The 15944-nt window shown below is 42.0% G+C and overlaps 1 protein-coding gene across 6 annotated transcripts in view; it reads left to right on the forward strand.

Annotated features, from left to right (window-relative positions):
* INTS10 (integrator complex subunit 10) overlaps nucleotides 1–15944 on the forward strand; it is a 43146-nt gene that overhangs the window by 781 nt on the left and 26421 nt on the right. For all 6 annotated transcript variants that reach the window (XM_026653313.2, XM_026653314.2, XM_026653312.2 and 3 more), the window contains exons 2-8: nucleotides 4067–4134; nucleotides 4475–4578; nucleotides 6312–6451; nucleotides 7243–7324; nucleotides 8320–8460; nucleotides 10397–10568; nucleotides 11352–11521. In XM_026653313.2, the coding sequence (XP_026509098.1) occupies nucleotides 4067–4134; nucleotides 4475–4578; nucleotides 6312–6451; nucleotides 7243–7324; nucleotides 8320–8460; nucleotides 10397–10568; nucleotides 11352–11521 (877 nt within the window). The remainder of the gene's footprint in view (nucleotides 1–4066; nucleotides 4135–4474; nucleotides 4579–6311; nucleotides 6452–7242; nucleotides 7325–8319; nucleotides 8461–10396; nucleotides 10569–11351; nucleotides 11522–15944) is intronic.

Genomic DNA, 15944 nt, shown 5'->3' on the forward strand with positions numbered 1-15944 from the left:
CCCTGTGTGTGCTTCGTTCCCTCTCCCCACAGTGCCTTGCGGCAGCCTCAGGGGAGCATGGAAGGGGTTGATCCTCATATTCCCCAAGTCAGCATCTGAGGCACTTGGCTGGTCTTGCCACACGGAGCCAGCCCTGGCAGCAGGAGCCTCCCTCTGCCCTGAGCTGAAGGGTAGCACTGATGCCAGCCTTCTCTGAACCCTGGGGAGGAGGGTGGTGGCAGCACATGGCCCAGGGTGTGGGTGGTCATACCATGCTCATTGCCATGGTGGGGACCTTAGGGACCTGGCTGCATCCCAGCCTGAAAACCACTTGGAGCGTGCCTGAGGTCCCATGCTGCAGGGATGTACCTGCTGCAGGGATGTACCTACTTCCTCACGCCGTGTGCTGAGGCCTTGCCCTGAGCTGGCGCACCCCTTGTGGAGCGACACGAGGGCCACCCCACGCAGGGGTGCTCAGGTGAATCGGCTAAAAGTGTGAATTCATCATGTTAAATGTCCTGGGGATTGCTCTCGCAGGGCAATAAAGTCGCCATTCGTAGGAACCCCTTTCCTTCTGAGAGCGCATCCACACGGGGTTTGGTGTGCTTTAATTTACATGCATTGTCTTCGCATCTTCAGTTGATTCATTTGAGCTTTCATTGGTATCCTCTTGTAGACATGACCTTTGCAGGATTGGGGGCCTTAGTCATGCTCTTGCTAGAGCTAGCCTGAAAAATAAAAACCTGTACTAGAGAAGTGGTAGGCCAGAGCATACAGAGTACGGGGAAAGCCATGGAGACAAACGTTTTTTCAGTCCCAGTCAGCTCAAATGCTTTCCTTTCTCTTCACCTTTCAGCACAACAAAATTCCAACCTGGTGAAACAAATTAAAGTAAAAACACAAATGGATTATAGGAACAATAAGTGGTTAATGATGCGAGAGTCGTAGCCTCTGCTGTGTGCTGGCTGTGCTTCTTTCTGTTCCCACAATGTCAAAGAAGGCACAGCTGTATAAAATCATACATTACAGAATTCCAATGTAAGAGTTTTGGCATACAAAAGATTAACACTTTCAGACTGTAACAAAATATAATTATTACTCAAGACCCTACTTGAATTGCAGGATGATTGTCAAAAAATTGTGGCTGAGTTGCGGACAAACCATGGACAATTGTGGTAAAGTAATAATGGACCTTATTATTTGCAGTAATAAAGTCCATTATTACTTTTCCGCTGTCGGCTGCCTGGGGCTGACAGTGGGAACATGGGGCTGAGAGTGGGGCTCTCACTGTCAGCTGCCCGGGGCATAGGTATGGCACTGTAGCTATGCTGGTATAACCCTATTGTATAGATGCAGCTTACACTGACAGAAGGATTTTTTCCATCTGTGTAGGAATATCATCTCCCTGAGCAACAAAAGCTAGGGTGATGGAACCATTCTTCCATCGATCTACCTGCATCTGTACTGAGGGATTGGTCAGCATAACCACATTGCTCAGGGGGGTGGATTTTTCAAACCTGAGGGACATAACTGTGTAAATTTAAATGTTAAGTGTAGACGTGGCCTCATTCATTGGGATGTTCTAAGTTGGATGTGCACTTTTTTCATTCCTGCCATTCTTGTGTTGCCTAGTTGCATTGTCAAGGCAAATAATCAGGGTTCTATTTCAATTTTTTTATTTAACAAAACAAACTAGAGAATGCCATAGAAAACCTCCATTGAGAACATATACAGCCCTGATCCTGCAAACACTTAAGCACATGCTTGACTTCAATAGAACTACTAGTGCTAAAAGCTAAGCATGCGCATAAGTGTTTGCAGGGGGCAAAGTCTGTAAAGTGAAGCATCCATAAGTTAGGAAATGCCAAAGTTAATGTCACTTGAAGAAACTGCCATTGTGTTTTTGATAGTGCTTTTCAAACTTTCATAATGTGACTCACAAAAGACATTGTCATTTACCACCTTTCCTTCTATTCCCAGTTGTGTGGCCCCACTAGCTCTCTCATTCATGAACAAATAACATTCCTGTGACAATTACAGCAACTGTTTCCAAGGAAAAATAATATTTAAAAAAGTAACTATTGCACTTTTATGAAATTTAGCAAGGAGGAAGGAGGCCCCCAGCAAATGGTTCACAGACCTGTGTTTTGGAATATCTGCAGTCTTTAATTATATTATTGCAAACTCATTTTTCTCTGAGGCTCTTGGATCATTAATACTTAGGTGGAGAGAATGCAGCAAATGAGTTGGTGTGATGCATAGTGAACAAAGTGGTGAGACCTGTCATCCCTGCTTCCTTATAGTTCGGATTCTGTTTAATTACAGCAGTGTAAATCTGGATCTCTTAACATACACCATAAACTTACATAGAATGTACCCAGCTGTGAGAGTTGAATTGTCACTCAATACATGGGCTAGATGGTGCCATTCATTGCACAGAGTAGATGGGTACAGTGCAGAGGCAGGTTTCACTCATTTGAGAGGATAACACATTTATTCAAAAAAATGAAAGTAAATGAATGTGCATTGACAAAGTAAAGTTTGTCCCATGTAGTTGACTGTGTACACCTCTCACCTTCATTTCTGTTCTAATAATTTATTTACAAATATTGTACTGCTGTCTTGTTCACTGTACATGGTCTAGTCTGCACACTGAATGAGGCATTGGTCCTGTGGATAAAACAACATGTGATCATATAGTAAAAATGCTGTATTGTAATGCATACATTCAAAGGTACAGAGTTAACTTTAACTTTGTCATTTCTTGACTTTAGAGTTTGTTGCCCACTTCTCAACTGATGTAAATTGGCATAGTGCCATTAAAGTCAAAGGAACTGTGTTGATTTACACCAGTGGAACATCTGGCACCTTCACTTTGCAGTCTTGAATAATCTTTTACCTTTATTTTGTACTAAATTTGCACAGCTTCATAAATGTATATGGTGGTTTACAGAAAATTTAAAGCCTGGAACCCGCCTTCCCCATGAACTCACAGTTTAACTCAGACAAATATGATATATAGGCAGGGCCGGCTCCAGCATTTCTGCCGCCCCAAGCGCAAAAAAAAAAAAAAAAAGCCGCGATCGGCGGCGGCAGTTCAGCAGCAGGTCCTTCGCTCTCAGAGGGAGTGAGAGACCTGCCGCCCCCGAATTGCCGCACGTGCCGCCTCTCTCCCTTGGCTGCCCCAAGCACCTGCTTGTTAAGCTGGTGCCTGGAGCCGGCCCTGAATATAGGACAAGGATGAAGATGCAAGAATGCGTGGACTCAATGAGGTGTTCAACCTAGAAAATGTACATAGAAGTGGGATTCAAAGAGGGATTTGAAGGAGGAGAGTGTGGGTACTTGGATATGCAAGTAACTGATCAGATTCCTTCAGCAGAAGACTAGAGAGAACTGTTGGCAAACTCCAAAGAGGGTAGGGGTGTCATGCTGAAAGTTGCACAGGCAATGTCATGTTAAAGATCATGGTTTTGGTTTGCTTTTTAAACCTTCCTACAATTAAAAATAAAAACTTTGTAAAAGTTCAATTGCTTTTGGCATTTCACCCAGCAAAGACAATGAAAATAGACCAGTCAGTTTCATTACTTTGTTTATAGTAGGTTTAGTCAATTTTTCTGTCTCCTGCACTAGGACAGTTCTGCAGTGTTTGGGTTTCAGGCTTTGCAGCAGGATGTTTATTTGTATAAAAATAACCTTTTCCATTGGAGTTTTCCATTATTTACATTGGCCGTAGGTGTTGTCAAAACTTGAACTAAATTTGAGTAGTATCCTTGGGAGTAAACTTTCTTGTGTAATTGATGGAGTTCATTGTATTGTCATTGCTTTTTTTTATTTTAGAGAAGATAAAATAAACTTATTTATCTTAACAATATTAAAACATATAGCAGTTAAAGTAAGATTTTTGTATGGTTACAAATATTTACCATCAGTTTTTAGTTTCTGAATTGAATACTGCTTGTGGTACTTTCAGTATTTACTATTCAAACATGGGCTCATTATAACAAGTTAGTGACAGGTGTCGGTATGAAAGAACTAAGTGGGTACATGAGGATATACAGTGTGGCTATTCCATTCTCTTGTATTTCAGTATGAAATGTACACTATTGAGAGGAATGCTGAGCGGACAGCATCAGCTGGCAGACTGTTATATGACATGTAAGTAATAGAAATGCTTTTGCTTAATTCTCTTTTGAAAGTGTATTGTAAACTTCGCTGAACATAGAACTCTAAAAACACTCGTCATCTTTTTCCATGCTGTATACCACAGTACTTTTATCATAAGATGGGAGTGCAAGGATCTTCAGCGATCTAATGCTGATGTTATGTCGTTTCTGTAGGCAAACTAGACAGATCTTACTAATCTTTTAAAAACAAAATCAGCCATGAAAGCAAAATGTTCTCTTGCATTTCTTCATACAGGTGCTTTCAAAGTAAGCTTTCTGTTTTAAACTGAATTTGGGATTATTCTAATTTTTTGCCTGACCCTTTATTCCAGGTTTGTGAATTTTCCAGACCAGCCAGTGGTGTGGAGGGAGATTAATGTTATTACATCAGCATTAAGGAATGACTCACAGGATAAGCAGACTCAGTTCTTAAGAGGTAAGGACTCTGTCATCTGACAGAGGTGGAGTCTAGTGGGAATCTAAGAATAAATCCCCAGGCTACACAGCAGACTTGGAAGCCGCAAGTCCTAGTCTGATGATCTATCTGTGGTCTATTGTATACAGTGACTCTCAGCCACAGAGACTCACCCACTGTTAGGTTTAGGAGACACAGGGGAAGAAGCAGGGCAGGGAGCTGAAGCACTATGAGAAGTGCAACTACCAGCTCCACTCCTATGTCAGTATCCCTTGCCAGGGAACAACCTCTTGGTGGCTAGCAGAGGATTTGTGAACCACAGGTGGCTTGTGAAATTGGGACTTGAAGCTGACAAACTCAATGTAGTTTGCTGGCCAAGGACATGCACCAGAACAGTTAGTGAAGGCTGTGGGAGCAGGTCACGGAGAACAGTTTGTAGTGATTATAGAGCCAAACATTCACAAATACCTCCCATGAAAATGTATGAGAAGGAATATGTAGCACTCTTATTTCTAGCCAGACACTTCACTATTACTACTTCTTCTTGACTCCTTTTCTCATTTACATGGGGTCGGAGATGCCCACGATTCTCTGCCACTCCTTCTAATGACTCAAACAAGACACCAATGAATAGAATGGTCATAGTGTGTTGATCCTGACAAGAGACCTTCTTGGAAATTGACCTTCTTAAGGATTTATTAAAGGATACAGAAACATAGAACCATAGGATTAGAAGGGACCGCAAGGGTCATCTAGTCTGCCAAGATGCAGGATTTGTTGTGTCTAAGCCATACAAGACAGATGGCTCCAGCCTCTTCTAGAAAACCTCCAGTGAAAGAGATTCTGCGACTTCCCTACCCAGTTTGTTCCATTGTCCTACTGTTCTTACAGTTAGGAAGTATTTCCTGAGATTTAATCTAAAACAGCTATGCTGTAGTTTGAACCCATTGCCTCTTGTCCTGCCCTCTGGCAAGAGAGAACAATTTTTCTCCATCTTTTTATGTCAGCCTTTCAAGTATTTGAAGACTGCTATCCTGTCCCCCACTTAATCTCCTCTTTTCCAAACTAAACATACCCAGTTCCGTCAGCCTTTGCTTATGTGGCTGCATTCTGTCCCTTTGATTATCTTTGTCACTCACCTCTGAATCCTTTCCAGTTTCTCTACATCCTTTTTATACGTTGATGACAAAAATTGGACATACTACTCCAGCTGAGGCCTAACCAGCGCCGAGTAGAGCGGTACTATCGCTTCCCGTGATTCGCATGCTGTGCCTCTGTTAATGCAACCCACAATTGCATTTGCTTTTTTTGTGACAGCATCGTATTGATGACTCATATGATAGGCCATTGTCTCTTATAAACAAATTATTTATCTAAATACAACATTCATTGTTAAAAATCTCAATGGGAATTCTTGATAAGGCTACCATCTGTCTTAACAAATATTAAATGGTTTTGATTTCAGTGTTTCCATGCATTACTATAATGTAGTTTTTAAATTTTCTAAATTGTTTTAAAATTTACTTTTATTAACCATGCACTTTACCCTGAAATATATTTAGAAAAGTACGTGCATTGCTCTTCGCATAGATATGGGTGCCTGTTCTCTGTCTAAAACGTCATAGTAGTTGCAAGAGCACTGTAGGATGCTTTTTGTAACTGAACAAGACAACATTGATTATTCTTTTGCTTTTTTTCTGTCTCCTCAGTTCAGACAGATTGCTTTTTATTTCAATAACTGATTTTTTTTTCAGGTTTATTTGAGACCCTTCCTGGTCGAGTTCAGTGTGAAATGTTACTAAAGGCCACAGAGCAGTGTTTTAATACACTAGAAAGGGCAGAAATGCTACTGCTGCTTCTACGACGCTTCCCTGAGACTGTGGTGCAGCATGGGGTAAGAGAAAACTAGCTCCTTTTTGCTGTTAACAACCTTATCAGCCCGTGCCTTTGTGTCCACGTTATGTGCTTTGTCAGATGCGGGTGGGTTGGTTTTTTTTTAACTTCAGACTTGCAGGTGATATTTCAGGCAGTTGCTGCTGTCATACCTTAAGTTCAGACCCCCGAATGAATCATAGAATATCAGGGTTGGAAGGGATCTCAGGAGGTCACCTAGTCCAACCCCCTGCTCAAAGCAGGGCCAATCCCCAATTTTTGCCCCAGATCTCTAAATGGCCCCCTCAAGGATTGAACTTACAACCCTGGGTTTAGCACGCCAATGCTCAAACCACTGAGAGTATAAGTGTAAAATTAACCCAAGAAAACAAAGCAATCTCTTTCTTTGTAAAGTCCACAGGTGAGTCCATGATTAAAAGTAAGCCAGAACAGTAAAAAAAGAGAGATTGTAATCTCACGTTAAAGTGAAATGTAGTTTACCAGAAAATGATACTGCTTCACTGCTTTGTCAGTTACTTCTTATTTAGGAGACGAGTGAGAGACAGTGAACTTACTGAAATATGTACTACAGTATATTTTTGCTTTAGGATTTGTCCCGAGATAGACTCCACAGATACTAAAACATTGCTGTTTAACTGTAAAGTGTAAATGAAAATTGCATAGTGTACTAATCTCAGTACACGATGGAATGCTACTGATGGGAGCGTGTTTGCTCAATTGCTTTGAATCTCATATTTCCAAAAACTTCTGAAAGTACTGAGTAGATATTCATTTTAACTACTACTTACACAGGTGGGCCTAGGAGAAACGTTATTAGAGGCTGAAAATATTGAGGACCAAGAATCCCCGGTCAATTGCTTTAGGAAATTATTTGGTAAGAAAATACAAGTGTCTGTTTTATTATAGAACTAAATGACAAAGCTTGGTACCATCTGTTAAGAACTCATCAGCCTAGGTTGGTAGTGAACAAATCTTTTTAGTTTAATGGCCTGTGTGAAATGAGTTGGCAGTCCTTATTCCAGATGTGCAGAGGACTCTTGGATTTGATCTTCTACCTTGCTGTCACAAAAATTTGGCTACTGTTAGTATATCATCTGCTGAAATGATACGTTGAATTCTAGGTTATTGTATACTCTTATGGAAGCGATCACCTAAGACCTATTTATGCAGGGGAAATTTTCTAACCAATTTTAAAATCATTTAGAGCCCTAGTGGAAACCCAGTTTAAGGCAGCCTGACCAGTTTTTGATTAAGTGGTTTCAAGACAGTTTGGCCTTGGAACAGATTCGGGGGGGAGGGGGTGGAAAAACAGATCAGGCCACCTTAAACCAGGTCTATTCTATGGTTCAAACTGGTTTGAAAATCATTGTAGTCTGAACTAATTTTAAAACTGGTCAAAAACTGGACAGGACCCACGGGGCATTTAGTGGCTAACTGTTGTGGTGTTTGCTGTGGTGTACTGAAAACTGTATTAAAATTCCAGGCTTTCACTTTAAGGCTGGCAGGTTAGACTGCTCTATAAGAAAGTGTGTGATCTGGGGCTTTCATAGTTAGTCTTCAAAGAGCCAACCTAGAGTAAGGTAGGTTGAGTTGTGCCTCTCTGTTTTAGGGAGCAGCCTGCTTTGTGTCTCTCTCTTTTGGGGTTCTTGTGTGTTATCATTCTGAATTCTAAGAAATAAAGCACTGTTACATTGCAGCTTTTCAGCAAAAGTGTTTTATGTTTATATCAAATTTCTCTGTGTATGCCAGGAAGATAATATTTTGCTAGACAGAAGGTTCTGGAAACTTGCATTGTTGATTTTGAACTCTTATGTAGCCAAAACAAGTATCAGAAAAACCAAACCCAATGTGCTTTTTTTCACCTCTTAGTTTGTGATGTTCTTCCTCTAATCATTAACAACCCTGATGTTCGACTACCTGCCAGCTTGCTGTACAAGTACTTGAACAAGGCAGCAGAATTTTATATTAATTACGTAACTAGATCTACACAAATGGAAAACCAGTATCAAGGTAAGAATACTTTTACCAAATGATGTTAAAATCCTCTTCTAAATTAGTGTAACTGAATAAGGTATTCATTTTACGTAATATCTGCCACTGAGTTGGGGTAATAAAAATATTGTACAGTTTCACAGGATCTTCCATTTGATTTCAGAACACTAAATAATCCTGTAAGGAGGGTAAAAGATAGGGATCACTACATCCACTATGAAATGCAGCCATTTCAGTAAAATAATGCAGCAGATATCTAATGGCCCTTGTGAGCGCCACAAAGCAGTTCAGGGTAGGAAAGAGTTTCACATCCATTTGAAACTATGATGTGAATTTAGGCTAGCAGAATATCATTACCTGTGTTGGAATTTAGCTGTGTACGTCACACCATGTTAATTGCTAACTCTTTGCCATTGGATCTCTACTGAGGACAAGTAGCCCAGGGATGGCTTTGACATTTGGAGTGAGGCTGTGAAACAGTTTTTGCTTTCTTTGATTCCCTGCACAACATAATAAATTCCTGCCCTTCATTATCCAAGCATTATGCACAGGGTGAGACTAACGAATATGGGAGGGTTAGCAAGATTATTCTAAGGCAGCGGTTCTCAAACTGTGGGTTGGGACCCCAGAGTGGGTCGCGACTCTGTTTTAATGGAGTCGCCAATGCTGGCATTAGACTTGCTGGGGCCCAGGACCAAAGTCCGAGCCCCACTGCCCAAGTGCTTCAGGCCTGGGTGATGGGGCTCAGGTTACAGACCCCCTGCCCTGGGCTGAATTCCTTGGGCTTCTGCTTTGTCCCACCACCTGGGGTGGTGGGGCTTGGGCGGGCTCAGGCTTCAGTTCCCCACCTTGGGGTCATGTAGTAATTTTTGTTGTTAGAAAGGGGTCGCGGAGCAATGAAGTTTGAGAACCACTGTAGAATCTAAGGAAAACATATTCCATAACTGCCTCATTTTCCATAAATGTGTGTGGGCAGGAGGAATCTAAAGTCTCCTTCCCCAGCCTCCAATGTAATAGCACCCAATTGCTTGTTACAATGGATCATAGTGACTGGTATATTGGGTTTATAACTGTTTATGTTTGCAAGGAAAAGAACTAAACCTCCTTTTTAAAAAAGGAAGCCAATATTCTCCTTTACATGTCTAGTTCCCCCAAACCAGAACTCATGGGGCGAAAGGTCTAGTCTGTTAGTCAGTGCCTCTATTTTAAGTTTAAGCCTTAAACCTGGCATGTTCAGCAGTACAGTTCCCCTAATACCATGGTGGAGTTTTGGCATGTTGCTAGGAGAAAAAAATGTCATCTGCTAAATTCCAACACCTACATGTTCTGTAGCATCTGGGGTTTCCTGGGAGGTTCCCAGTCCAAGGACTTAACCAGACCTGCCACTGCTGTGCTTGTGCGATTTGGTGTGATAGTAGCACAGGCTGGTATGAAGGTGGAACAATGATGGACCTTGTTGAAAAATAATTTTAATAGCGCTCAGACTAGTAAATACTCTTCTGCTTCTTAGAACATAAGGCCAAACATAAAAGAAACTACCATACAACTGCATTTGGAGAATGTTTGACACACATTAACAAAGATACAGAGATCTAAGACAGTTGAGATGTCGTTTTGAGACACACCTAGGTCTTGATCCTGATTTTACTTACTCTTGTTAATTTGTCTCAACTTGTTTATATTTTCTGTGAAATTGTGGGTAGCTTAGTTACTTATGAAATAGAGGCTTGGAAGTCATTTGATCAGATTTCTTGTAGTGTGTGAAGTGCCATGTAGTTCCAATGTCTCATCGGGTTTTATCTTTTTCCTTGCTCAGATAGGATTTCATAGTTATCTGAAAACTCAAATATACTGTTCTGCTACTTGATTATTTTTTCTTTTAAAAAATTAATACAACTTTAACTAATTTGATTTCTGCACAAGGAGAAATCTTTTTTTTCTTCCTTTTTTCTAGGTTCACAAGATACCTCTGATCTCATGTCCCCCAGCAAACGTAGCTCTCAGAAGTATGTAATAGAGGGTCTGACTGAGAAATCATCCCAGATTACAGACCCTTGGGAGAGGCTGTTTAAGATACTGTCTGTTGTGGGAATGAGATGTGAATGGCAGATGGATAAAGGAAGAAGGTGAGAAATGTGTCCTTTTTCCTATGGTGGTTCGCTAGGAGAGTTTGGCTTTTCAGTTCTTCAGTAAACTGGTCTATAGAACAAATTGAATTTTAAGTTGTTTTGTATAATTTCAGCCCAGTATTTTTCTCAAAAGCATACAACCCAGAGCATGTATATAGGGTCTGTTGAGCCTCTGTAAACGTTGACCGCATAAGGATCGACTCGGTAGCCTGGTCTACACTAAGAAAACTACTAGGTTGGTGATGACAGACAGCAGCAATGGGTGCAGCTGAACTTCTTCATTAACATTCCTAGGCACAAACACTGAATTGCAAGCATAGGCTAGAACAAACTGCATTCAGCACCATATTTAGACAGTGCGTTTGCCCTTGCTTACACTTGCATTAAACTGTGTTCTGCATCAGTTCACCTTCACCTGTTCCTTGTTGTCCACAGTGCATGATTTATTGGTGTAGCCAAAGCTTGTTCTATTTACTTGTCTCTAAGTATGTTAGTATCCTTCTTAACTGGCAAGAGGGAAGACTTTCCAGTTTTTCCGAGGAAATGCAAGCCCCAGAATTATCTGGATCTTTGACTGCTGCTCAGTAATTTTGTCCGATTGTCTGCTGAATACATTGTATTTTCTCCTAGGGCAGCGAGTCCTAGATGGTGACATCCTTTTCATCACCTTCCCACTCCCCAAACTACTACTAAATTTGAAATGTGTATTTTCATTTGCTTTTCTTGAGTTTAGAAGTCTTTGTAATGTATTGTATTCTTTGATTGTCTCTTACCCTTTAGAAGTTTTGGTGATATTTTACACAGAATGAAAGACCTCTGCAGATACATCAGTAATTTTGATAACGAAGCCCATGCTAAGTATAAGAATCAAGTAGTGTATTCCACAATGTTGGTCTTCTTTAAGAATGCATTCCAGTATGTCAGCAGCATCCAGCCATCTCTCTTCCAAGGTTAGTTTTGAAAACACTAATGAGTAAAGATCTTTCAGATATAAGCAATGTAAAAACCCTTCTGGAACCGCTGTTTTAAGCTTTAGAAATTTCCTCTAAAGGTAAATGTCTTAGCCTAAATCTCTACCTGTGGGTTGTATCTGGCATATCTTCTAGTGCTGTACTTAAGGCTGAGTTCCAGCTTGCATTCAGCCTCTCTCTTCCCTTTTTACTGTTGCTCATAATATTATCAAACTTACTTTCTTGGAGCTGAAAATTTCCAGCTTGCTTTCAGACCAGAGAGGAGTTGGAAAATTTGCACAAAATCAGTTGAGTGGTTTGAGTTATGAACACATGAATAATACTTCCCTCCAGATGGTCTATTTAAAAAAATATGCTTGTGCATAATTCAATAAAAGCTGAAGCTAAAAACTTCAAATGTGGCTTGTTTTAGATAGCTCATTCAGGTTTAAGGAATAACATGGCCTTGAAGAAAAATGTTAATTTTTTTAAAGTAATTTAGAAGTTGAGTATTTAAAGTGCTATGTTTTCCCCCTCACTCAAATCTAAAGCTAGAGCAGGGGTGGGCAAACTTTTTGGCCCGAGGGCCACATCGGGATTGCGCAACTGTATGGAGGGCCGGGTAGGGAAGGCTGTGCCTCCCCAAACAGCCTGGCCTCCACCCCCTATCTGCCCCCTCACTGCCCCCCTCAGAACCCTCAACCCATCCAACCCCCCCAGGACTCCCACTCCCTATCCAACAGCCCTCTGCTCCTCGTCCCCTGACCACCCCCTCCTGGGACCCCCCCGCCCCTAACTGCCCCCCGGGATCCCACCCCTTATCCAACACCCCCTGCTCCCTGTGCCCTGATTGCCCTCCTGACCCCATCCACATCCCCGCCCCCCTACAGGCCCCCTGGGACTCCCACTCCCAACCCTCTCTGTCCCCCATCCCCTGATCGCCCCCCCAGAACCTCCACCCCATCCAACTGCCCCCTTCTCCCTGACTGCCTCCCAGAACCCCCTGCTTCCTTACCCACCCCCCACCCCCCGCCCCCTTACCAACAGCAGGAGCTTGCAGCCGTGACACCCGGCCAGAGCCAGCTGCGCTCGCCCCGCTGCCCAGTGGGAGCAGCAGGCCAGAGCGCGGTACGGCTGTGGGGGAGGGGGGGACAGCGGGGGAGGAGCCGGGGACTAGGCTCCGGGGCCGGGCGGGATGGTCCCGCGGGCCATAATTTGCCCACGTCTGAACTAGAGTATCGCGGAAAAATCAGGATGCTCTGAATTGCTTGTGCTTGGATTGATCTAAATTCTTAGACATGGCCCCAAAGCTGAAGGATATGGTTTAAGCTCTGGTTTGAGTGGGTTTTGAAAGGCTGTGTTCGGGAGTTATCAAGCTATTTGCTTCATATGAAGGATTTTACAAGCCCCATTAGCAATGTTTATTCCCTCCTGTTTTCTTTAATCCCAAAGAGATTCCTTGCAAATATTAATGTCTATTGATATTGAAAAACGGGGCACTCATAAGTCATGAAATGTATAGTTAATGCTGAAAGTCCAATTTAAATTGTCTCTAATTGCACTTATGACTTTCATTATAGACTATTGCTTGATATTATAAACTATTTGTGCTGTATTGTGTATGTAATTACTTAATCTAGAATTTCTTAACAGCTCTACATAAAGTAATCTATAGTACATAAATCAAGCCAGTTCCTTCTCCCAGAATCCAACGAATCTGTCCTTTGTCGCTTCAGGTGCCATGAATCATAGAACTGGAAGGGACCTCAAGAGGTCATCTAGTCCAGTCCCCTGCACTCAAGGCAGGACTAAGTATTATCTAGACCATACCTGACAGGTTTTTGTCCAACTTGCTCTTAAAAATCCCCAATGATGGAGATTCCACCGCCTCCCTAGGCAATTTATTCTAGTGTTTACCTACTCTGACAGGAAGTTTTTCCTCATGTCCAACCTAAACCACCCTTGCTGCAATTTAAGCCCATTGCTTCTTGTCCTATCCTCAGAGGTTAAGAGCAACAATTTTTCTCCCTCCTCCTTGTAACAACCTTTTATGTACTTGAAAACTGTTATCATGTCCCCTCTCAGTCTTCTCTTCTCCAGACTAAACAAACCCAGTTTTTTCACTCTTCCCTCATAGGTCATGTTTGCTAGACCTTTAATCATTTTTGTTGCTCTTCTCTGGACTTTTTGCAGTTTGTCCACATCTTTCCTGAAATGTGGTGCCCAGAACTGGACACAATACTCCAGTTGAGGCCTAATCAGCATGGAGTAGAGTGGAAGAATTACTTCTTGTGTCTTGCTTATAATACTCCTGTTAATACATCCCAGAATGATGTTTGCTTTTTTTGCAACAGCATTACACTGTTGACTCATATTTAGCTTGTGATCCACTATGACCCCCAGATCCCTTTCCACAGTACTCCTTCCTAGGCAGTCATTTTCCATTTTGTATGTGTGCAACTGATTGTTCCTTCTGAAGTGGAATACTTTGCATTTGTCCTTATTGAATTTCATCCTATTTACTTCAGACCATTTTTCCAGTTTGTCCAGATCATTTTGAATTTTAATCATATCCTCCAAAGCACTTGCAACCCCTCCCAGCTTGGTATCGTCTGCAAACTTTATAAGTGTACTCTATGCCATTAGCTAAATCATTGATGAGGATATTGAACAGAACCGGACCCAGAACTGATCCTTGCGGGACCCCACTTGTTATGCCCTTCCAGCATGACTGTGAACCACTGATAGCTACTCTCTGGAAACAATTTTCCAACCAGTTATGCACCCACCTTATAGTAGCTTCATCTATGTTGTATTTCCCGAGTTTGTTTATGAGACGGTCATGCGAGACAGTATCAAAAGCCTTACTAAAGTCAAGATGTACCACATCTACCGCTTCCCCCCTATCCACAAGGCTTGTTAGCTTACTTTGACAAGGTATCAGGTTGGTTTGACACGATTTGTTCTTGACAAATCCATGCTGACTGTTATTTATCACCTCATTACCTTCTAGGTGTTTGCAAATTGATTGCTTAATTATTTGCTCCATTATCTTTCCGGGTACAGAAGTTAAGCTGACTGGTCTGTAATTCCCTGGGTTGTCCTTATTTCCCTTTTTATAGATGGGCACTGTATTTGTCTTTTTCCAGTCTTCTGGAATGTCTCCTGTCTTCCATGACTTTTCAAAGATAATTGCTAATGGCGCAGATATCTCCTCAGTCAGCTCCTTGAGTATTCTAGGATGCATTTAATCAGGCCCTGGTGATTTGCAGATATCTAACTTATCTAAGTAATTTTTAATGCGATGGGCAGGGAGAGGGGGGGGGTCTTGGGGTTTTTGCCCCTCCTTTTTATAGTTTCATTTCCTGCGTTGAAAAACATTTCCAGCTGGGTACCAGGAGAGAGACAGTCTATGGAGAAGGATGTTCCCTGCTTTTTTCTCACCTGTTTGAGCTTCCTTTATTTCTCTTCCTTCTTGATGACTCTGTTTACTGCTTAAATACAAATTAAGCAGAGCATACATCCCTGTGTTTGAGAGAGAACTGTTTGGAACATGTGTTACTAACACCCTATAGTGGAATCTTACAACTTTGCATACAATGTTGCCACACATATTTTATCAGGACAGTAATGACCAGCAAATTACAAGTTTTCAAACTGATACCTCACAAGGTGTACTTTGTACAAAGATTATTATACTTGTATGTAGGGTGTGGACATGGATACATTCGGTCATAGGGTACTAGTAGGAAAGCCCACTCTAATACCTTAATCTTGCCAGCTGTGTTGCAAAATAGACTTGTGTGTGTCTGTGGGGGGCGGGGTGTTGGTTGTTTGCTTTTCATGGAAGGTGCTCAGATACCACAGTGATGGACAACCTCATAGAAATCTAGGTATGTCAGAGTGGGGTCCTCCCAGGAGTTCCTTGATGTCAGGGGTAAGAGATGGAGCAGTGACCTAGAGCAGGATCCTCGGAAACAACCTTTTCTCGGTGGGGAGAGGAGCAGGCCAAGCCCTGCTGTTTCCTGTGTGGAGGAGGTGGTACTGCCCTGGGTCTTCCAAGCCAGTCAGAGGCACAGAACGAGTCCCCGAGGAGCCTCCTTGGAGCAGAGTTTAGTAGGGTTCAAGAGAAAATTAGACATTTACACAAATAACCTCTGCAGCTACACTTAGCTAGAATAAAAATGTATAAGGAATATAAACCTTTGTTTTATATTCATGGGATGTAATCTGGCCGGTTGGGGTTAGGAAGAATGATCCTACGTGGGCAGGTTGTTGAAGAAACTTACATGAAAGGGGATTTACACCTTTCTCTGAAGTACCTGGCATCATTCACTAATTGTCTCAGGATATCGGGCTAGGTGAATCGTTCATCTGATCTAGTGAGTGTAGCATTTCCTATGACGTTGGCCAAGTCACTTAC

This window comes from Terrapene carolina, unplaced genomic scaffold (genome assembly GCF_002925995.2).
Source record: "Terrapene carolina triunguis isolate 2854851 unplaced genomic scaffold, T_m_triunguis-2.0 Scaffold136, whole genome shotgun sequence".
Taxonomy (NCBI): domain Eukaryota; kingdom Metazoa; phylum Chordata; order Testudines; family Emydidae; genus Terrapene; species Terrapene triunguis.